The sequence below is a fragment of the Heloderma suspectum genome, chromosome 2 (genome assembly GCF_057233095.1).
Source record: "Heloderma suspectum isolate Gila_16-S chromosome 2, 16-S_ref, whole genome shotgun sequence".
Taxonomy (NCBI): domain Eukaryota; kingdom Metazoa; phylum Chordata; class Lepidosauria; order Squamata; family Helodermatidae; genus Heloderma; species Heloderma suspectum.
In genome coordinates, this window is record NC_139459.1 from 322,193,302 (window position 1) to 322,217,154 (window position 23,853).

Sequence of the window (23,853 nt, forward strand, 5' to 3'; positions counted from 1 at the left end):
TTTTTGTTTGCTGTGCATTTCCCACAGTTGCAAGCCTTCTGTCCCTTCCCCAAACTGACTTTGCATTTTGCAGTGGACGTGTTGTAGGTGTGCATAGTGCTTGCGTCAGTCTGTGACGCCCCTTAACTCTCCCGTCCCTTTGCAGCTGCGCAGTTACAGAGGCACAGAGAGGCATTTTCATGTATTTAATCACACTTCTGCACATTTTTGCAGCTTCGTATCTTTGCAATGGTTGCTTTTGGACTCAGTGCCCAGGGGCCAGGGGGGGTTGGGGGGAGGATCAACTTCGCTCTGGCCACCATTTCAGGGCGATGGGTAAGGCCATGTACCACCCTTGCCTTATGAGTGTGAAACATCACAAGAGTCTCGGGCTGGGGAACTGACAAACAGATGGCATGGAAATGAAGAAGCACAGAACACCCACTTTTTACCTAACGAGGGATGGGCAGATACAACAGAACCCCTAAAATACAAAGCCACTGAAGTGTCGTAACCCCATGCTCATGTGCCTGCACAGCTGTACATTAAAATATAATGGCATCATCATCACCATAATATAACGGCACAGCAGAGTCTGTTAGGGAAGCCTGCAGGAAATCATGAGTGTATCACAGCAGAAGCTAATTCGAAGCTGAAATGCTGCGCAGTTGCGACGGAGTGAAGGGTGAAAGCGGTGCCATGTAGCTGGGGCCTAGATTTTCATTTTGGACTTGTAGCACATTTGGAAAACAAATGCAGTTGATATGTTTATGCTACAGTTGCCTACATTTTTCAGACTTATACACACACATGCATATGAAGTACAGACACTTGCACACACTCCATTTATATGCTGTATATATTTTATTTTTATTCTTTCATTAGATACCAAGGTCCTACTTAGGCTGTTTTACTACAGATGTTCCACAAGCATATCGATTATAAATTAAGAATTATAATAAGTGAATGTATTTGTTGCTTTAGTGACCTTGTTATATTATTATGTATGTTCTTCTTGCCTTTATTTCATTAACTTTATTTCAAAATAAAATTTCATGAGAACAATGTGATTGTAGTGCAACAGAATCCCCATTTCTCCAAATTAAGGCTACAATCCTATACACACTTACCTGGCAGTAAATCTCACTGAAATCAAGGGGCTTACCTCTGAGGCGACATGTTTAAAAATTACACTGTTAGGCCTGTGGATTCTTGTCTGTCTCCCCTGCCTCCTGCAGCAATTGGGCTTTTAAACCCTAATTGTCACATGGGGGGCATCGACAATTGTCACATGGGGGTATCGTTAGTCCTCCCCTCCAGATGTGATGCAACCCACACTCAACCCCCACCCACCATGGTAGTTAGTTTTTTTTTAAGCTGCCATTTTCACCACTAATTGCAGCATTCGTCGTGTTGTGTCCAGACCAAACTCTGCTCCGTCAAAATGTAGCCACTGCCACACCGTCAAGCTGCGGTTCGATCAGGTGGTAGAAGGATTAGCCGGCGCAATGCACTGTTACCAGGGTACGCCCGATTGTACAACAATCTTCGAGGAGGCCCCTTCCGTGTACCCCAATTGCAGCATTGAGGAGGGGGCATTTTCTTTGTGGTGGTGGTGTGTTTGTGTGTATATGATATAGATACAGATAGATATAGAATCATAGGGTTGGAAGGGGCCTACAAGACCATCGAGTCCAACCCCCTGCTCAGTGCAGGAAGCCTGATTCCCAGGTGGTCACCCATCCCAGTACTAACCAGGGCTGATATTGCTTAGCTTCCAAGATCAGACGAGATCAGGCACCTCCAGCCCTTTGCCCTTGTATGAAAGAAAGAGAATGTGGGATGGCCCCACCCACCTCTCGCATGTGGCCCCCAAACAGTTCCCCAAAAGGGATTGTGGCCTTCAGGGTGAAAGATCTTCCCCACCTCTGATTTAGATAAATGAGGCAATGTTCTTCTCTCTGAACTTGAAGCAAGTTATCTAAATGGTGACATATAGAAGAGAAGGGGCATAGCCAGATCATTATGGATCTATCCTGTGAAAACAGAGTGAACAAACATCTTTCTGTAAAGCACAACTGATTTATGGTGTGTGTGAGGGTCGGTAGGTGAGGGGATGCATCTTCTTGTTTTTATGTGGCTTGAAGAATGTGTGGCTAGTGTTGTCTGGAAACTTAACTAAAGACAGATGCTTTTTCTCTGTAAACAAAGCAAATCAAGTTCAAACCCAGGATAAACATAACATTATTCAAGTGGAATCTTTGCATGTAGAATGATGACAGTTTTCATATCATAATGCAGCTTTCCATTACACACCATCATTAGTTTGCAATCTGCCATATCCGGGAAACCCAGGGATAGGTTCATTTGCATTTTTCTTTCACACTGACTGTGCATTCAGTAGATATTGCAAAAACATAATTGTCCACTATATCAATGCACTAGTTATTTATTGTGTAGATGTTAGGGAACCATATTAAATGTCACCATCTTGTATTGTTTGTTCTTAAAAGGTCTGGGATCCAGTGTTGCTGTGCTGTCATCAGAGCTGAAACACTTTGATGCTTCCCTTTGATGTGGGTGCTTGGATATGAGAAGAAAAGATACAGAGGTGGCTGATGGAGAGCTGGTATGCTGCTTGATTCCTGAAGTGGGAGAAGATCTATGAAGGAAGAGAGTGGGAAGGATGCAGAGGAGCAAAGAAGGTATTAATAGATGATTGATGGCAACAAATTCAGCCAGCCACACATGGCCATTTAGTTAAATCCCTCAACTGAGATAGAACTGTATTTCAGAGTGAAAAATCAGCACGGAACTCACTCATCCACTTACGCTGCTGTCCTGGGTTTATAGCAGGTCAACAGTTTAAGACAACACATATGTGTGCATGTTTGGTCCAGTGCTGAGCAAGATTTTGTGTTAGCTGTAAGTATATTGTAGGGTTGCCACTGACAGGTCTGGCCAACTCTTGTGCCCTTAGCAGAAATATCATCTGCAGAAAGAAACAGGTGAGCCTTTTAATGGCATAGAAACAGGAATTTGCAGTTGTTAGGAATTTGCAGGGAGGAGAGAAAATCCTAAGAGTTAAATCAGTGGTAATCCCAATTATATCAATGGGCTGAACTGTCAGCAAGTTATATTTTTATTGCTGCTATAAGCATTGTTCCTAGGTGTACATGCATGGCTAAATGGAATACTTTATTTCTTAGCACACAGGACTGACTTCAAGAAAAAAACTTAAGGAATTCTGAATTCACATATCTGACTTGTGGCTGCCATCTGACAAGAAAAAAGTACCTCTGGCTTGCTCCTGTGCTTTTAGCAGCAGTCTGATTGGTGTCTGTCGCTGAAGCTTTTAATGGGATGGAGCTGCTAATGTCCGTGGATCAAGCTACTTGCAAGAATCTGTGAATGGAATATTCAAACATGCATTACTTGTTTTCAGGCAAAGTACTCTTAACTTAACTGGTTTGTGGACCACAGCCAATAACGTAAAATAGCCGTAATGATGTAATATGGGCATAGTTAAGAATTGGCAGTAATTGTTTTATCATCATCAGAAACAGGATGAAAAAGTATTTAACATAGGAGTCAGTCCAGTGCAAAAAGCATTTCAATACATCATTTTTAAAAAGTAGCTGATAAAGATGATTGATCCCATAATTAGGTTGTTAGTCTATTACTGCATGGGGATAAGATGAGAAATAGAGTACTTGTTCACCATAAAAATATGGATCAATCTAGACAGTATGCTAAATTTGTGGCTGCCACTGAAAATAGCAACCATGTATCTAGCTCCCATGTGCCTTGCCCTCCATAACATCTAATTTACTCAAATTATGACCTTTTGATATTGTGCAATTCCTTACCCCCGGTCCACATCATTGGCTCCTAGAGGTGGAGAAACATGGGATGTTGTGATGTCAGGACATGAGCATGATCTTATAGACATTATGGAGCAGAGAGAGCCATGGTTGCTGGTTTTGGTGGCAGCCACAAGTTTAGGGTAATGTGTCTCCTTTAGCCCCAATGAGAATATGTCTTCCCCAAGACCACAATATTTACAGCACAAATCTATACTCAAGAACTACTGGTGGAGAGGCTCTAGGATTTGGCAGAAGCCCAGCTATGCCACCGGAACCTGAAATATCCCATCAGCATAATATATGTCGATGGAAATGTATTTTATTTATTTAAAATGTTTCTAGGCTACCTTTCTGTGGCTGTGAGAGCTGGACTATAAGGAAGGCTGAGCGCCGAAGAATTGATGCTTTCGAACTGTGGTGCTGGAGAAGACTCTTACGAGTCAAATCAGTCCATCCTAAAGGAAATCAACCCTGGCTGCTCATTGGAAGGACAGATACTGAAGCTGAAGCTCAAATATTTTGGCCACCTAATGCGAAGAGAAAAGTAACTGGAAAAGACCCTGATGCTAGGAAAGATTGAAGGCAAAAGGAGAAGGGGACGGCAGAGGATGAGATGGCTAGATAGCATCACCGATGCAATGAATAAGAACCTGAGCACACTCCGGGAGAGAGCGGAGGACAGGAGGGCCTGGCATGCTGTGGTCCATGGGGTGACGAGGAGTCGGACACAACTTAACGACTGAACAGCAACAACAGGCTAGAGCAGGAAATCCCCTGATACGCTGACACAACACTGTGAAATGTTAGGGCAGTCTTCTTTCTCTCCCCCCTACCACTTTGCCTTGCTATTTCCCGGTCCCCCACAGCCTCTAGCCTTGCTATTTTTCCCCCCACACACACGCGTCACCTCTTTAGCTCACTTTTGTCTAGCCAGGCCCCGCTGGGCGGCCATTATGTGACTAGCCACATCCACCATGGGAGTCATTTTATGGTGGTGCCCACAGCCGTTCCTCAAATTCCCAAATGTGCGCACAGGTCCAAAAAGGTTGGGGACCCCTTGGATATTGTTTACCTCACCCCAATCAGGGCACACCGCCACTGGTATGTAACCCCCACGCAGGGAGATCACAAGTCAGATGATAGGGTGTATGGCATGGGGCTCTGAGTCTTGCCACATGTCATGCACAATTAGAGTTCACAAGGAGAAACTCCGGGGATGGGCAACTATGGCAAAAGGGCACTTTGCACCAAACAGACTGTGCTCTCAGCATACATGGGCAAGCTCCTGCACCCTTGCAAGCTCCGCGAGAGACAATTCTGCAACATGGAGCTGGTGCCATAGGGGACACTGAGCCTGCTACCCTGCTGTCTGTCGAGCCACTGTCCCAAGGCAATGGAGGAGGGCTGGTTGGCAACCCCACACACACATCTTTCCCTTTCAGGATCCCCTGCATCCCAGATGCTATTCAAGAAAGGCTTTGACTTTGCCACACCCACATGTTTCCTTGTTGCTAGGAAATGGCAGACAGGGATTCCTTTCCCATGCCCATGGCTTCAGCTGGTCTCAGGATGGGACTCTGAGGGCGGGAGACAAGGAGCTTGAGGGGCTCAGGGGTAGTGGCTTCGCCTGTCTCTCCTCACTTTAGTTCCCTCCACTGTGGTGGTGGGGTGCTGTCAGGGTGCACAAAAGGTATGTGGACTGATGCCAGGGTGTATGAAGCAGGCAAATTGAGGTGGCGGTGGTGTGCGGGGGAATGAGTCCTGCTCGGAAGTTATCCAGCAGGGCTGGCCTATCAAGTAACATGGGGGGCTGGTCATGTGGGTTGCCCCATGAGGGTGTGGCCCAGAGAGGCTCAATAGCCCATACTATGACTTTCTTCACACAGAGCTTTTATCCTGCAATTGAGATTGCTCCTTCATGGACATTTGCAGGCTCTTTAGATGACACCGTGATCATCCAAGGCATCTCCTGCACTAAATGCCCTTTGTTCCGTTTTTAAATAGATCGCAGATAATGAGCTATCAAATTACACCTTGTGTTCTGCTTCAGTTTTCTCCGTGAAAAGAGTAAAAGTGGCAAAAAAAGGAGCAAGATTAATGAAAGATAATGGAAGATTCAGATACAGGGAGAAGGAGGGGGAAAGGGGTGGGGGAAAAGGAAGCACGTGAAAAAGGGAGACGTTGTGATCCTGCATTTAAAACAGAAGCAGAAAGCCCCGCTTTAAATGCAGGATTTTAGGCTGGTGTAGAGATGCCCTGTGTGCCAACAAGCAGGACTAATGAGTTCTATGCAGTGGCAGTGCCCCTCCTGATTGGCTCAGGTTTGCCTAGGTGAGCCCCCACCTTTCCTAGTGTGGGGCTGTACTTTGTACCAAGGACCTCAACCGGGTAAAATGTGAGCTGTTTCATCTGGCTAGGCCTCCTCCTGCAGTCCTTGTGCTCCTAGCATCTATGACCAGGTGTTGAGGCGGGTGGGGAGGAGACAAATGCCCCAAGATGTGGCTGAGTCTGCTGCTGTAGCTGAGTGGTTAGGGAATTACTCTGTTGTGGTTGTAGGGTGGGTTTTAGACCTTTCTCTTTTGCTCCCGACACAACTCTTTTTGGGGGCTAGGCATGCAAAAGGTGAACAGGGCCATTTCCCCCACTTCCCATTGGCATGGCTCGAACTCATCTTCTTCTTAACCCTGCGTCCTATGCAGTGAGCCACTGGAGGTGGCACTGTGGTATAGCAGAACAGCTAAATACACAAGTGAAAAAAGTGGTTTCTTTTGCTTTTGCAATTAAATGCTTATTTTCCCTGCTCTAAAAAACAAAACAAAAACCTCACTGAAAATGCTCATTAGACACAGAAGCAAAACGGAAAGGTCATGTCATCATCTAAAGAACCTGTAAACAACCGTGAGTAGGGAAGGATGAGCCCATGATAAATGCCTCGGGTAGGAAAGCCCTGTGTGTCTGTCCCTGTTGTTGTCATGCATCCTAGCTCCTCCAGTTCGCTGCTTGTGAAAAAAGTTGTTTGCTTTCTGGTTGGGTCTTGAACCCTTGATGCATTCAAGATTCTGGGTGGGTCTTGAACCCTGTACCGTTGCCCCCAGTCTCAACACCTGGACATAGATGCCAGCAGCACAGGGACTGCAGAAGGTGTCTTTCTCCCAGGAGGGTGGTGTGTGCTCTTTCCCCGAGGAGCTATGTGAGTGCTGTGTTGTGTGTCTTTTCCTTCCTTACCTTTGTATGTGCTGTGCTCCTAAAGGGTGCGTGTGAAGAGCATGGAGAAATTCAAACCCCTACCTTGTAGGGATGCCTGGGGACAGGCAGTATTGGGGTCACTGCTGGCTGAGCCACTGGGGCTTCTGGAGTGTGGGTGCTATGGGTTTTGCATGCTGTGTGTTTCATGATGCTGGAAGTGTGCTGGGGGTGAGGGGATGTCCCTGTTATTGCAAGCATATTGGCTCCCTCCATGTGTGGATGGCAGGTGGATTTCATCACCAGTACAGTACCTAATTAGTGGGTACTGGTGGAGTCTCCAAGGATGCTGGGAGCATGTCTGCTGTTTTTACATTGTTTTTGTAATTTCATTGTGTGTGTGTGTGTGTGTTTTCTCCTCCCTCACAGGCAGAGCACACATTGGAAATGGCAGGTGTACCAGTGGTGTATCTTCAGTGTATCTCTTCCCCTGCCCTGTTTCCATGTAATATGAGTTCAGGATTGCTCTGTTAGTTCTGAGTAAACATGCATAGGATTTTGTTGTCAATATATGGTCAAATAAGTGACAATAATCTCCGTTTCTTCCTTTTACTTTGAAATTTGATAGCAGTAGGATTGAAAGTGGATAAAGACCACAGTCTAGAATGGTTTATGCCTCATGTGAGGAATTTACTGAAAAGGACCTAGATTTCCTACTGAAAATGAACACAGACTTGAACAATCCAACTCTCCAAATTCCATCTGCAGGGATTAAGCAAGGGATTTGGATAAAGACTGCAGTAGGCTAGAAATAAAAAAGCTAGAAAAACATCAATGGATGGTCATAATACTATTATGAGTAAAGCTACTATAGCCTATAAAGTCCTGAGAAATTAAATCAATGACCTGGAAAACAAGATCACGTAAAGGAACATTAGATTAGTGGGGCGTCCCTCAGGGCATATGAGAGAAGCAGCAGCCCTTAAAACGCATGCATGCACACACAAAACCCTGGCTTTTAGTAAATGCAAGGATGAAGAATTATGGTTTTTTTTTCTCAGCAGTGTTCAGAGACATTTTATATTCTAATCTCCAAAGACCTTTTAAACAGCACTTGAATCATACTTTTAGAGTAATGAGGGTACTTTCATGCTGTCTGCCGGCATGTGGCTGGAAAACCGTGTGAAAATGTATCTTCATGATTACATTGTCCTGTAACTTGGGTCTATTCATATTGCATGTGAATCCAAAGTCTATCAAAGCATCCTCAGCCCTATAAGTCAGAAGCCTGAAAGTGAACAAATTAAGAACCAATAACCAACTTCCCTCTCAAGAACATAAGTTCTTGAAAACCTTCTCATTTGTTTAAAAAGCTTTCTGTACCTTTGTAGGAGATTTAAAAATACCAGAGGCTGCCAAAAAATCCAAACCAAAATCCTAACATTCCAAATAACAATTTGCACCTGTCATCTTGCTGGGAGGAAAATTGTTTTTTTAGGATGCAGTCCTATGGCTGCTAGTCAAGAACTGACCTTGGAGCCCACACTGTGATGTCGGTTTCCTGAGAACTGACCTTCACCCCCTCCCGTGCTACCTCATAGGTGGCATGGAATGGCCCCACACTCCAAAGAGGAACGTGGAGTGGTGAAAACAGGGCGCTCCTGGGGGTGTTCCAGGGCGGGGAAGTCAGAAATCCGGTACGATACATCCAATGTGTCATCTGGCCACTGCTTCCCACGCTCCGACTTCCTGCGGCTAGACAGCAGAAATCCGCTGTCTAGCTGCAAATGCAGGGCAGCTGAAGCATGGAGGGGACAATCCCCTCCCGCTTCTCCTGCCCTGCATTGGATAGGCATTCGCCTCCGAGTTCGGAGGCGGCCACCTATTCTGGTAGGATTGCTCCTTTAATCTCTTTTCCTACCAGATACCAATATTAAAAATAAATAAAAAATAAGGAGTGGCATTGTTAAAAAAACATTAAGAACCCCCCCCCCCCAATCCTGTCTCCCCTGCTTTTTTAATCTTTTCAGAATCACCAGAAGTTGGGACACCAGAGAAATGCTAAATATTGGTATTATTCATTATATTTATTTGTTAACAGTATTTATCAGCATATTCACAAGAGAGTTAGTGAATGCAAAATTTACATACAAAAATAAAAAATTAAGTTAAAGCAATGTCAAACTATATAATTAATTTAAAAAATAAGATAAAGCAACAGTAAAACAATATGAACTAATTTCCAAAAGTCTGTTGGAATATCTATGTTCTGAAGAAGACACTAGTGAGAACAATAAATGAGCTTCTCAAGGAAGCATTCTAGCGCTCTAGGACAACTACATAAAAGGCCTTTGCCTGGTAGATAACAATCTTATCCAGCCTTCCTCAACCTGGTGCCCTTCAGATGTGCTGGACACATCTCCCCCCCCCCCTTTTAAAGGTATTGGAAATCCTTTTAAAGGGTTTTAGCTACGCCTTTATGTACCTCCTCAGCTGCTTTCAATGTATGTTTTACTGCTGTTTGATATTGTATTTATTTTTTAGTATTGTTTTAAGTCTCCTTAAAAGTGCCTGTGCAGAAAGGTGGGATAAAAATATAAATAAATAAGGGACAAGATATTCCTTGAAGCATCTGGAGCCAAAACTGTGACTAGCTTCTTGAACTGGGGCAGGGAAAAACCTAGTAAGCAAGATAGGTGCTTCCAAACAGGTATAGGGTGCAATCCTATGCATGTTTAGACAGAAAAATGCTGGCTGGGGAATGCTAGGAGTTGTAGGATTTTTCTCGTGTCTAAACATGCATAGGATTGTACCCATAATGTTTTTGCCAGCACACCCCCATCAGTAGGCAGACAGCAGCATTTTGGACCCACTGAAGTTTCCAAATGGTCAAAGGCAGCCCCCACATTAGTCTAATCTAGCTGTCACCAGGGCCTGTATGACAGTAGTTAATTTGCTATGACCTTATCACTAAGAGCTGCACTTGTTTAAATTCCTTTAAGAGACACACTAGCTATGCCTGGCATGGCATTTGGCAGTCTAAATCTATGTTTTACTCAGAAGTAAGTTCCACTGATCCTCATGGGACTTTCAGCCCAACATTTTGTATTAGTCAAAGGGACTTCTAATTAACCGCGCCTAGAATTATATTTATATTTATGTTATTCGTTGAGTCGCTTCCGACTCTTCATGGACCAGCCCACGCCAGAGCTTCCTGTCGGCCGTCGCCACCCCCAGCTCCTAGAAGCTTAATCTGCCATACACGATTTCTCCCCTCCCCATTTTCTCACAACCCTGCAAGGTAGGTTAGGCTGAGCAGCAGCAACTGGCCCAACATCACCCAGTGCTTGAGAGAAGTTTTGAATAGAGGTCTCCCCAGACGTAGTCTGATGCTCTAAGGGTGCAATCCTATGGCTGGCCGAGGAATGCTAGGAGTTGTGGGGCTTTTTCCTGTCTAAACATACATAGGATTGTGCCCTAGCCCAGCCCTTCCCAACGTGGGTCTCACCACGTTTTTTGGCCTACAGCTCCCATCAAGCCCAGTCAACATGGCCAATCATCAGGGACTGATGGGAACTGTAGTCCAACTGACCCTTATTTCCAGGGTAGATAGGGACTGCACTGCCCAAGCCTGATGGGATTGTGCTATTATTTACGTCATTAGCTACTTGGGAGGCCCTGACTGTATTGCTTCTTTGCCTCGTTTCAACGTGGCTAGCAACAGCTACAGCGTGAGGCGAAGACAAACACCACCACCGCGCCTCCCCTCTTCAGCACAACTGAGGGAAACCGCCAACTCAGGTACGGCGCAAGCGCAGAACGACAGTGACCTTTCCCTCCACCCCCCCCCCCCGGCACCTGTCACGTGGGTCAGCCCCGTGCCCCTCGGGCCCTTCTCTTCCGCGCCGCTGTCCCTCGCTAGTTCTCCTGACGAGTTGTGAGTGGATGAGATCTGCCAATGACCTTAAGGCCCGCCTCCCAAGCAGCCCGCCGCCATGGATTCTCTATTCTCCGTTGGAGGAGGAGTGGCAGCAGATCGTAGCCAATAGAAGCCTTGCGTCACCGGGATGGGTGGTGGCATGGGCCAGAGGAGGAGGAGACGGCGAGCCTGAAAGCGCGTGTGGAGCCTCGCGGAGCGCTCTAAGCGCGGCAGCCTTGGCGGGTGAGTGCCGGCGGGGGCCGGGCTGAGGTCGCTTGCCGCCCCTCTCTCCCCCTCGGAGCGAGTTTCCAGTGGCTGGTAGACTGAGGCAGTAGGAAACAGGAAACCAAAAGCAGGGCTGAGTAAAGGGCTGGTGGCGTGGGATTAGTCGTGGCAGCCTTTCGTTTTCGCCCTTCAGAGGTACCTCTGGGCTTGCCTCCACTGGCCAAGCTCCCTGGGGATGATGGGGGTGGTAGTCGAACTCATCTGGAAGGCGCCAAGTTGGGGAAGGCTGCTCTACAGGAGTTGGGAGTTGTAGGGGGCAGCTTCCCGCTGGCTCCACGCGGCTAAAAGCATCGAAAGACTTATGCTTTCTCTGTGAAAGGGAGGCAGTCTATCCGTGGTTGCTAGGTATGGGGCCTCCATGTGCGCAGTGTGAATAGCCCTCATATGATCCATGAAAATCCCCCCCCCCCACTTCCTCAGTGGAACACTGCTCGGGGGTGCATCTATGGGTGGAAAAAAAAAACACTGGGTGCACCCCAGTAGGTGCTTTTTAAAATTAACGATTTGCACGTGATAACATTTAATGAAGCTGGACTACATGAGAAGAGCCATGCTGGATCAGACTGAGGGTTCATCTTGTCCAGCATTCTGTTCACACAATGGCCAGCCAGCTTCCCACAGGAAACCCACAACCAGGATCTGAGTACAACAGCACCCTCCGCCCATGTTCCCCAGCAACTGGTGTACATAGGCATACTGCCTCTGATACTGGAGGCAGTATGCCTATGGAGGTAGCATATAGCCATCAGGACTGGTAGCTGTTTATAGCCTTCTCTATGACTACCTTCATTATTACAAGTAATAAACATTTAAGATATTTTGTTTTCACTCACATGTCTCTGGGCGTGGTCTTGACACAATATGCAGCCACCTTGCTAAAGCTAAGCAGGTTTTGGTCTGGTCAGTGCCTGGATGGAAGACTGCCTGGAAACCTTGAGTTCCATGATGGAAGAAAAATGGAATATAAATGCACTAAATATACCATTAGAGTAATGCATCAGAACCAAAATGGCCTAACAGTATTAAACAAGCCAAACTTCATTCTCAGCCCCACAATTTAAAATTTTCTTTCCCTGATTAAAATGCATGTCCACCAATTAATCAACCAGGGCTTTACTGGAAAAAGCCAGTTATAACACCCAAGTGTTTAAGTGCCACTGATAACTCATGTATGTGAGCTTAGATGGTGATTCTTTTGTTTCCCTGACATAATTTTGCAGGCAGTAGTTTTCGGACGTATTCAGCATGATAACTCCAGCATTTGAACTGACTCAGGATCCAGATTTTCTCACAATAACGATCAAAGTACCTTATGCACGAGTTTCAGAGTTTGAGGTCTATTTTGAAGGGAAGGAGTTCAAATTTTATGCCAAACCTTATTTTCTTAGGTAAGTAATGTCACTTCATTAGACTGAACTTAATTTCTAATGTCATGCTTGGTACATTGTGTTCACGAGCATTTCTGTCATAGGAAGAAGTTTGCTCATGGCAGAAAATCCTTTATGTAGGATAAATTCTGACATTACACATTGGCTGAATTCAGACATAACAATAGACTGGTTTGTTACAAGAATGTGCTGCAGTGACCCTTGGGATCAATCCTGCTTTGTTAACTCAGGGTGCAATCTTATCTGGATGCCCATCAGCCTCTGAACTTGGAGACCGACAGACATCCTATGCAGGGTGGGAGGAATGTGGAGGCCCTGTATTTTGCTAGACAGGTGATTATGCCTATCTAGCTGGGGCTCTGTGGAGCAGGAGGGAAGGAGGCTGGGGCGGCTGGAGGATCCTTTGTAAGGCAGCCTCTCCAATCTCTCCCCACACCCTGAACCATCCCCTTTTCCCTACTCTCCGAGCTTGCATTTGTGAGCTCAGAGAGGCAGCCGGCGCGGTTCTCTCAGTGCTGCCGGGGGGGGGGGAGGGGGCAGGTTGCTGAGACTCCTGGGTTTACTACATAGTTTGCTTACTATGGATAGCTGCTCTTACCAAGGAATTTCTGTGGATGTATTCTATGTTTACATAATAACAATAACATATTTGGTATTTATAAAGTGCTTTTTTGAATGTTAAACATACGCATTCTCAGTAATTCTTGCAACAGCTCTGCAAGAGAACCCAATATTATATCTATTATAGATGTTGGAGTGAGGCTGAGGTAGCTTGTCTACTGCCATTTTATGTATTTTATTTATCTAAAGTATTTTTTTTCCTGCTTTTCAGCCAAAAAGGACCCTGGAGTAGCTTGCATATAAGTAGTTAAACAAGACAGTCTCTGCCTAAAAAGACTTGACACACAAGGAATGAGGAGGGAGGAGGGGGGAAAAAATTATCAGCAGGGATGGTGGAATTGCCCTGCTTCCCACTCTCATCTCCCTCAGTACAGTTTGCTTGAGTGGCTGCTGGTGGTGACTTCATGATTTCATGGCTGTGGTGAGAACTGAACTGGGGCCTTCCTGGCTTTCACTCTTAGCCCTGCTATGCTTCATGAGATCATAAATATCTGGAGTAGAACTTGGGGTAGGATCCAATGGGACCCTACTGCTGATGCGCACTTCCAGTTCCTGGTTTGCACGTGGCCAGCCCCAGTGGTGGCGGTGCATGCGTGGCCCCTACTGCCAGCAGTGGTAATGCGGGGGCAAGCCCGCAAACGACTGGAAATGCACGTTTCTGGACAAGGGCAGGTCATGCCTTCCAGAAGCTTGCATTTCCAGTCATTTGGGGGCTTGCCCCCAGAAACGCTACATTACCGCCACTGGGCTGGCCACGCACGCACCAAGAGGTGGTGGAGCTTGCCGCCAACGGTAGGGTCCTGGTGGATCCCTTAGTGTCCTAAGATGCTTGGCTTTCATGATTGATTTTTAAAGCAAGTTATTTAGCACTCGTGCTTGCAGAGCAGGACTTTTGAATGGGCAGGTAGTATTTCTTAAATGCTGGAAAAGCAGAAGAGAAGCTGGGCAGGACTTCCAAGGGGATGGGGTTTTAGTGTGTTGCATTTGTGACTACCAAGCACATGATAGCTACTTCCTTGTGTTCCTGGCAATCCAGTCTCGGTCTCTCTGCCCATTCCTGTCATGATTCCCCTCTCTGCTTGCTACCTCCCTTAAATTGCACATCTTGCAGTTTGGACTGCCGTGTGTCTGCAGCCTGGCATCCATACATTGGTTGCCCATTACTCTTATATACCAATATTTGATAAACTTCCCCTTAATTTTTATCCACAGATTGGCTCTTCCTGGGAGAATTCTGGAAGATGGAAGAGAGAGAGCATTATATGATGACACAGGTTTTAAATACTTTTAAAATTTTTATTTTGCAAGCCTCTTCTGTTCTGCTCTGTCACATTGAATCTGTATAAATCTCCTTCCCCTTCCACAAATAATATAGAATATAGCTTCCTGCAGTGGCTGCTAGATGTGCTTTATTTTAAAATACCTTGCTTCAGAGTAAGTAACATGCTTAAAATGGTTTATGCTTGCTAGACAGAAGATGAGGTTGGTTCACATGTTAGGAATTTCTTTGTGCAGATAGCTTCAAACACAATCTTATCTGTTGGAATGTGTCCCGTGACAAATTATGCATTTAGGAAGAAAGTTTCTGTATTGCGTCTATTTTCCTCCCCTCCCAGCACTGGATTTTCATGGAAGATTGATCCAGCAAGTTATTGAATGCAGAATCCTATGCATGTTCAGGCAGAAAAAAGTCCTACAACTCCCAACATTCCCCAGCCAGTCATGCTTGCTAGGGAATGCTGGTAGTTGTTGGACTTTTTTCTGTTTAAACATGCAAAGGGTTTTACCCGTAGAAGATTATTTTAATCAGAGCTCTTTCTCACAACGTCAGACGTGGCTTGTTGCCTCTTACATTTGAAAGGGGGACTTTGAGATATATTTTATTTATTTATTTATTGCATTTATACCCCGCCTTTCTCCCTCTCGCAAGGAACTCAAGGCGGCTTACATTATCCTCCTCCTCACCGTTGTATCCTCACAACAACAACCCTGTGAGGTAGGTTGGGCTGAGAGTCTGTGACTGGCCCAAAGTCACCCGGTGAGCTTCCATGGCCAAGTGGGAACTAGAACCCGGATCTCCCGGCTCCCAGTCCGTCACTCTCACCACTACACTACACTGGCTCTCTAGATGTAGAAGTCATTTCCATACCTAAAGCTCATACATCTTTCTACTGGGTGGGTGTGCAAGTTCCCTTTTTGCATGTTAGGGTGGAAGCTCAAAAAGAAGCTTGAATTACCTGTGCTCCGATTTGCTGCTTTCTGAATATGAGGAAGGACTAATAAATAGGGAAACCTGACTTGCAGTCTTCCCCAGACCAATGTAAGCAAAAACGAGAGCTGTTTTTTGATGTACTATGACCAGCAATTTTGCTTTTACTTTTCAGAACACCCTTGTAGCTTATCAGAATATGAAAACTACCTGTCTTTAGATAAATTCCTTTGTTAATTAAATCCTTTTCTTTCAAGGGAAATTTACAATCCACCTTCCCAAGGAGATTCCTGGAGAGATGTTTGAAGGATTAGACATGTTGACAGCTCTGTTGGCACCAAAGAAATCCAGATCAGCAAAACCTTTAGTAGAAGAGATGGGTTTGTATGATTTTAATTAAAAATTGGTTCATGGGCAATCTTTCTATACATTCATATAGCATGCCTTTGTGTTTAAGAAGTTCATGCTGTCCAACATTTCCTGCAAATAGACATATAATGGTTTTTGTAGGTTGGTAATGGTCCTAGTTGGTTATAGATTCACAGGAAGCTGCCTTATGTTGAGTCAGTCCATCTAGTTCAGTGTTGTCTGCATTGCTAAAAACTCCTCCCCAGGTTTTTAGGGAGGAGTGTTTCCCAATCTTACCTGAAGATGCCAGGACTTGAACCTGGGACTTATTGCATACAAGGCAGGTGCGCTGCCACTTAGCTATGGCCCTTCTGCCTTTTCAACCTGTGGAGCTGTAACTCCTAAAATATTTTCCACTTGTGAACTAAATCTAGGACTTTTTTCTGATCTTAGAAAACACCCCATAAAAAAGAAAAGATAAAACCCAACAAAATTGAATTACCCTTAGCAGCAGTCTCCCACCAAGCCTAGTCTAGCATACTATTTCACTGTACACAAACACAGCCAAAATATCCAACTACAAGCCCCACTTTTGTTCCAGATGAGATCTGTCTTACTCAACTCTAGCCCCAGAGGGAAGGCATAGTAACCACAAGGCACTTCAGGCAGCCCTACCTTCCAGCAAGAGAAAAGAGACCTTCCTGTCATCAAGGTTCTATATGCTGAGCTGAGAAAGAGCAACTCTCCTTGTCTCTGAGAATCGGAGCTCTAAGAGAAGAAAGATGGAGAAAGCCTCTCCTGGCAGATGTCCTCGTTGGCTACTACTGGCCTCATGAAAGGATGTAATGCTAGAATCAGCATAATAGACTTAACACCCCAAAAGTAGCCACCAAGGCTGCTTGCATTAGGCTGCTGGTATAATGACCACCCACAGTTTTTTATAACTAGACTCAAAAGGTCAGGAAGTCCCCTTACAGTTCCTTCTGGCAGCCACTCCCTTAGGAAGGCTCCTAAGTGGCAGGGTGAGTCAGGTAAAACCAGCCTGCTCCTGATGGCAACCACAGAGTCTTTCTTGCCTCCATGAGACTGGACCTTAGATCAAGTTCTCCACATTAACCACCTGCACTGTCATTTTGCAATGACAGGCGAGGAAGATAGTGTCTGTCAGCCACCTGCTATCCTTCCTGCTTGCTTAGGTCTAAAATTATTTTTTATTGATTAGCAATATTTATATACCACTTCTCATTTGAACCAAATCCTGAAGCAAAAGAATAAATGCAAACAAAAACTGTACATTCACAGTGGTAGGTTGGTTCATAAATAGCTCATCGCTGGGGAAAAGCCCAAGTAAACAGATAGGATATAAATAAATGCCTAAAACTGGCCAGTGTTGAGGTCTGATGTACCTCAGCATGCTAAGTTCAAACCCCAACACATGCTATGTAGGCCTTTCATGTTCGTGTTTTCACACCAGGCAATGAAGGCAGCACATCACTTCAGGTTACTTACATAGGAATTCTCCCTGGGGCAGGCCTCTCTTCTGCCTTCCTCAGTGGGGTTTTCCTATGCATCAACTGGCATGTTGTCTGAGTGGCAAGGAATCTTTTCTAGCTATTGAAAAGTAGCTTTACTTGCAGACTTGATGGTTCAGTTTCTGGATCACTTTAAGGACTTCATTACAGAAATAAAATGTAGAATTATTTATAGTGAATTATGTGTCATGTTGGCTAAGTATTAATCCTAACTATTGCCCAGTACTATATAGCAGTATTATCAGTTTCTCTGATTATATGTCCATCTTTCTACATAAACAGATTAGTGTATATATCTGGAACACAGGCATACCTTTTCAATATTAAGACTTGCTTTTTTTAGAGAGGCGATTGTATTTTTCACTAAGATCTCTAAATATACAATAGCAGCCAGTGTGTTTTTTTTTAAGTGATGAGTGCAAGAATTTATTTGTTTAATTGACAACGGGTGGCTGGGATCACACCAGCTCTCTGACGTTTCCACATTGGGTGTCATATTTGCATAGGTGCCTATACTCAGGGAGCTCAACTTATATTGTCCCAGACAACATACTTGGTATAGCATCCATATTACATGGTTGGGGCCTACATATGTTGGGCTCTATGCATGTAGGTCCCTAGTTAAAGTGATATCTAATGTGTGAATAGTTGATGGTCTTGGGAGGCAGTGTGAACCAGCATATTCCCAATTCTTCCACTGGGTGTTCTATTAGATATACACATAGCACTCTTATTATTAATCATAAATCCTAATTGAATGAAGAGGTTGATTAAACCGAGAAAAGAGCTATTAGTAATTTCCTAATAGGAAGGCTAGTTATTTTCCTAATAGCAATTTTGCTGATTGCAAATCTTCAGGTGCTGAAAATGAGGAGGATGTGGAGGAGGAGGAGGAGGAAGAATTTGACTGGGAAATAGAGCAGACTCTTTATGAAGAAAGCAGAGAAAGCCCCTTATGTTCACCTTGCACCTATGGATTTGGAAATCAGAAATCAGGAGTATTCAGTCGTCTTCAGGTATGTCATGGTATCTTTTTTTTAAGCATCTGATCTCAAAGGTCTTCTAGTCAGTACAACTGCATTCCTTCCCCATTCCCTGCACCATAACAAAATCAGAAAAATATTGTTGTATAATATTAATATGAAAGAAATCTCCATGGCATTGTCATTGAAATGGGATGCAATGACCTTGTTGAGACTGTGATATCTGTATGGTTGCCAGAAATAAATGGTCAACATCCATGAAACATGGCTTTTTAGCTTCTTTGTTACTAACAATTATGTGAAGTTTCAGACCATCCTGAAGTTGGGGACTGGCCCATTTGAAATAATCAGTAAAATTCAAGCCCTAAGCTGTAGAGATAAGTCCTCGGTGACTAAGGCTGCACACTTACTTGGGATAAGCCCCATTGAATACTGTGGAATAATGTGAAGGTAAGGGATTAATGCATAGGGTTATGCTGCAAGGGACTTCTTTGTTTGTGCTATGATTATGTAATGATTGTGGGACAGAACAGAGCATCTAACTGTGTGTAGTACATAAAGATACTGGATTTCATCCAGGCTTAGTTGTGCTTAGAGTAAATGATTGCAATTAATGGAGCAAGTTATTTAGGACTAACTTTAGTCCCACTGATTTCAGTGGGTCTTGTCTGAGCAAAACTATGTCTGGATCCAATCCAGTATTCATGGAATTACGGAGCAGTCCTATGGGGATAGTCAGCTGCGTCTGAACTCAGAGGCAACCACCCACCCAGTGCATGGCGGGAGGAGTGCAGAGGGGATCGTCTCCTCCGCGCTCCAGCTGCCCTGCATTTGTGGCCAGACAGCTGATTTTGGCTGTCTAACTGGGACATCAGAATGCAGGGTGGGGAGGCCAGACGACACGTAGGAAGTGTTGTACTGGCACTTCCGAACTCCCTGCCCCCTGGAATGCCCCCTTTTGCCCTGCTCCGCGCTGCTCTTAGGAGCGCGGAGCACGGGAACGATTTGCGCTGCCCACAAGGCGGTGGGGGAGAGGGTGGAGAGGCGGTTTTCTGGGAACCGACCTCAGAGCCTGGGCTCTGCGGTCAGTTCCTGGGAACTGACCAATCCTGCAGCCATAGGATTGTGCCCAAAAGGATTTAAAAATTTTGCTTTTGTATTGGTTATTAAGTACACATAAAGCTTTGTTCTTGAAAATTATCATTATACCATTATCATTATATCATTATGATGGCTGCAGATAAATTTCTCTCTCTCTCACTCACACACACACACACACACACACAGAGTCCGGGCCAGAAATACTGGAACAAGGATAACTGTTTTGGCAGTTGGCCTCTGTACACCACCACATTGAAGATGAAAGGAAACACACCCAGATGGGAGCAAAGTCAGGACTTTCAGCTGTAATTCAAGGGGTTTGACAAAAGTGGGGCACTAACCATTCAGGAAGGATAGCCAGTGGCATACACACACACACATTGTTGGTGGCTCATAAGTAATGGAACAATGGCTGACAAGCAGCTGCATGGCCAGGTGTAGCCTGTTTCCTGGGTATCCCATGACCAATGAAGCAAATAAAAGGCCTGGAGGTGGTTCTGAGTGTTACATTTGCATTTGGTGGAACTCCCAACATGAGGTCCAAAGAGGTGTCCATGTGAGTGAAGGAGGCCATCATTAGGCTGAGGAAACAAAATAAACACATCAGAGAGATAGCAAAAACATTGGGAGTGGCCAGTACAACAGTTTGGAACATCCTGAAAAAGAAGGAATTAACTGGCAAGTTCAGCAACAGCAAAATGCCTGGAAGACCACAGAAGACAACTAAAGTGAATGACCGCAGAATTCTGCTCATGGTGAAGAGGAACCCTTTCACAACATCTGGCCAGGTCAAGAACACTCTTGCGGAGGTAGGCATGTGTCATTGTCAACATGTACAGTCAAGAGACGGCTTTATGAATGTAAATACAGAGGCTTCATAACAAGGTGCAAACTATTGGTAACACTCAAGAACAGACAGGCCAGATTAGCCTTTGCCAGCAAACACCTAAAAAAGCCTGCCCAGTTCTGGAATAAGATTCTTTGGACTGATGAAACCAAGATGAACTTGTACCAGAATGATGGGAAGAGAAAAGTATGGAGAAGGAAAGGAACAGCTCATGATCCAAAGCATAACACATCATCTGTCAAACATGGTGGAGGCAGTGTTATGGCATGGGCATGTATGGCTGCCAATGGAATCAGGTCATTGGTGTTTCTTGATGACCTGATTGGTGATAAAAGCTGCAGGATGAATTCTGAAGTGTATAGGGCTATACCTTCTGCTCAGATTCAGCCGAATGCTGCCAAACTGATAGGACGCCGCTTCATATTGCAGATGGATAATGACCCAAAACATACAGCAAAAGCTACCCAAGAGTTTCCCCAGGCAAAGAAGTGGGATGTTCTTCAATGGCCAAGTCAGTCACCTGATCTCCACCCAATAGAGCATGCTTTTCACTTCCTGAAGACAGGACTGGAGGCAGAAGGACCCACAAACAAGCAGCAGCTGAAGGCAGCTGCAGTAAAGGCCTGGCAAAGCATCTCGAGGGCGGAAACTCAGCATTTGGTCACGTTCATGGGTTCCAGACTTCAGGCAGTCATTGACTGCAAAGGATTTTCATCCAGGTATTGAAGGCGATCCTTAAGTTTGAAATGATGTTGGTTTGTTCCATTACTTATGAGCCACCAGCGACGGGTGTGTGTGTATGCCACTGGCTGTCCTTCCCGATTGGTTAGTGCCCCACTTGTCAAACCGCTTGAATTACAGCTGAAAGTCCTGACTTCGCTCCCATCTGGGTGTGTTTCCTTTCATCTTCAATGTGGTGGTGTACAAAGGCCAACTGCCAAAACAGTTATCCTTGTTCCAATATTTCTGGCCCTGACTGTGTGTGTGTGTGTGTGTGTGTGTGTGTGTGTGTGAGAGAGAGAGAGAGAGAGAGAGAGAGTAAGTGGTAGCCAGGGAAAACATTGTGTTTTCGTGTCATGTGGAGACGATTTGTTGTTACCATGAAATTTCTGTGGATATGTATAAAGCCCCATATTGGTACCACTTGGTTCATGATGCTGTCAAGGGCTCCTTGGAGGCCTCTCTCAGTCTAATCCAGTAGCCAAGTCCAGACACAGACGAAGGGATTCTTTTCAAAGCTTTATTTTTCTTTTACAACTTAACAACTCTACCGTTAGCAACTAGATATGAGCAGCAGAATACCTATGCCCTAAGTTGGAACAGTTGGTCCCCCTTTGAAAGGGAATTACTGGCAGACCCCTGAACTTAAGGACTAGGGAGAGTCCCTCCCCTTTTCCCTTGGATCCTCTGGGCGCAGCCATTGTTTGCGCGCCAACCGGGCACTCCGCCTCCTTTCCGCGCCCTCCATCTGGCGCTGCTCTCGGCGCTGCGCGTCCACCAAGTTTGCTATCCGCTCTCTGTTACTCCCTGGACTGCTGTCTAAGCTAGGAATGTTGGTGGGAGGAATCTCCGTCAGCTGTTGGCCCTGGGAAAGAGGAGCGCGCTCCCCTCCCAGGAGCGACTGCTCTTCCTCAGAATCAGAACTACTCTGGGATTCTATGGGCTCAGTGTCCACCCTGACAGATGCTTAATGAAGTTATGCAAAACTTTGCATTGCATAATTGGTCAGTGCAGAATGTTAACAGTGGCATTGTGGCCTGAGCTAGTGTGTCCCTAATGGAAAACTGTGGAAATGAAAAGTTGCTTAGCAGCCTGTGCGCTGAAGTTTACAGAATGACAGTTAACTACAGACCTCAGAATAATAGTCTATTTGGGGCACTGCCAGCTTTGTTTTTTAAATACTTTTCTCTGTATAAACAAAGAGCCACATAGCACATACTTGTCTGAAGGATACAATATAAGAAACAAAAGTATTGTATTAAATGGACCGTTTAGCTTTCTCCAGTATGGAAGCAGTGGGGTTCCGTAAAGATTTTTGTTCGGGCTTGGGCTTTCACACTTATTCATAAATAATGTGGATGTAAAGGAGAATGAGGGGGCTAAGTGTGCTGACGTATTCTTCAAAGCTGGCTGTGAAGAGCTCTGGAAGGATCTTTCCCCACTGGAGTAGCAGAGTGGCAGGAGAGAGAAAGTGCAGATAAATGCAAACCTTAGTAACACAGGTGCTCTGTACAGCAAGAAAAGGATGTCTCCTCCCCCTCCCCAAGGGTTGTCTTCTGCCAGCTGAAAGGAACCTCAGGTGCTAGCTTTTGCTCCAGTGGGGCTCTTCTTTTTTGTTTTTTGAGTGTGGGGGCCCTGTTATAAGCTGCTTTGAGGACTCTAGTCAAAGAGCAGGAAATAAATCTACTCAACTAAAAAAATAATAATTCTAAGGCCTTATCCATGTATTGTGTTAGCAGCACAGGAACCAGTAAAAATCAAAACCATGTCAGTGCCTCTCCTTGTGGAAAGCAGCTCTGGTTGTAGCAAACTTTAACAATGCTAGCTGAGTGTTCCAAAAATGAAGTCAAGTCAAATGATAAATTGCTGTGATCATACATGGGCTATGTTCCCATGTAATGCTGAGCCAAGATTTGTTTTAACCATGGTATGTTGAACAAGCCAGAGTCAGTCTTGCAGACAAGCAAAGTCATCACAGCTTGTTCAGCTAATTCTTGGTTTGTTTTGCCTCCTCTCCCAGCACCCAAGTAGTATCCCAAATGCCCAGGCAGCTGTAAAGGACTAGCAGGGATTCATGAGGTCTCCACTTACCATGCACAAACAGGGCTTGGAACTCTCTTTGAAGATCTCTGGCAGCTGTCTCCCCTTCCTAGACATGCCCCACAGAGACTTGATTCCTGTGTTGGGTAGCCCTTTCCTCCCACCAGAAATGGTAATTGAAAAATGTTATAGCCAACAGTGACTGCTGCACCCCCTTTGATTTTAATGCAATGTATTATCCACCCATCAGGGGTGACAAAGCAGAAGAGTTTCGTAAGATTGATTTCCCTCTCCCAAACAGCAGAGGTCACACGGTGTAAACAAACCAGCTCCCATGGTCAGGCATAATAGCTCCCTGGGGGCAGGCCTTGGCTTTCTCAGTGTTGTGATAAGAACATAGCTGATACTAGCTAAGTGCCTTGAGGATTTACCCAGCAATACAGCTGGGAAAACATTTAACCAATGAAAAAAGGTCAGTAATCCTTTTTCTCAGTCTTTGTTCCCCTTGAGAGTTTTTCATTTTGCACTATGTGGGTGTAACAGTCAGAGAATCCTCCTTAGATGTGCTTTCATCATGCACTCCTTGGTAGATGTTATTACACATAAGTCCCTTAAAGTTTTTGTCTCCATGCAGAGCAGGGGCAAAGAGCATAGGTGTTCTGGCATGGGTGGAACTTGAGGTCAGGGAGGGAGTTGGGTGTGGAAAAAAGACTGTTGTCAGGGAAAATGAGGCTGGGTAAGGAGTTCAGGAAAAAAGAAAGCAAGCCCAAGGAGTGGTTTCTTCTTTCCCCGCTCTGTGGATTGCCAAAGAAGCTTGGGTGGCGCACAAAAA

The 23,853-nt window shown here is 45.1% G+C and overlaps 1 protein-coding gene and 1 long non-coding RNA gene across 4 annotated transcripts in view; one reads left to right on the forward strand and one right to left on the reverse strand.

Moving 5' to 3' along the window:
- Positions 1-827: 827 nt before the first annotated feature.
- On the reverse strand, positions 828-11,051 carry LOC146355008 (uncharacterized). Its single transcript, XR_014788562.1, has 3 exons — positions 10,887-11,051; positions 3,277-3,384; positions 828-2,641 (listed from the first exon to the last, which is right to left on the reverse strand). It is a non-coding gene; the product is annotated as an uncharacterized LOC146355008 (long non-coding RNA).
- A 63-nt stretch (positions 11,052-11,114) lies between these two features.
- SHQ1 (SHQ1, H/ACA ribonucleoprotein assembly factor) overlaps positions 11,115-23,853 on the forward strand; it is a 120,820-nt gene continuing 108,081 nt past the window's right edge. For all 3 annotated transcript variants that reach the window (XM_084840351.1, XM_084840352.1, XM_084840353.1), the window contains exons 1-5: positions 11,115-11,190; positions 12,453-12,620; positions 14,454-14,515; positions 15,708-15,830; positions 18,189-18,346. In XM_084840351.1, the coding sequence (XP_084696477.1) occupies positions 12,478-12,620; positions 14,454-14,515; positions 15,708-15,830; positions 18,189-18,346 (486 nt within the window). In that variant the 5' untranslated portion in view covers positions 11,115-11,190; positions 12,453-12,477. The remainder of the gene's footprint in view (positions 11,191-12,452; positions 12,621-14,453; positions 14,516-15,707; positions 15,831-18,188; positions 18,347-23,853) is intronic.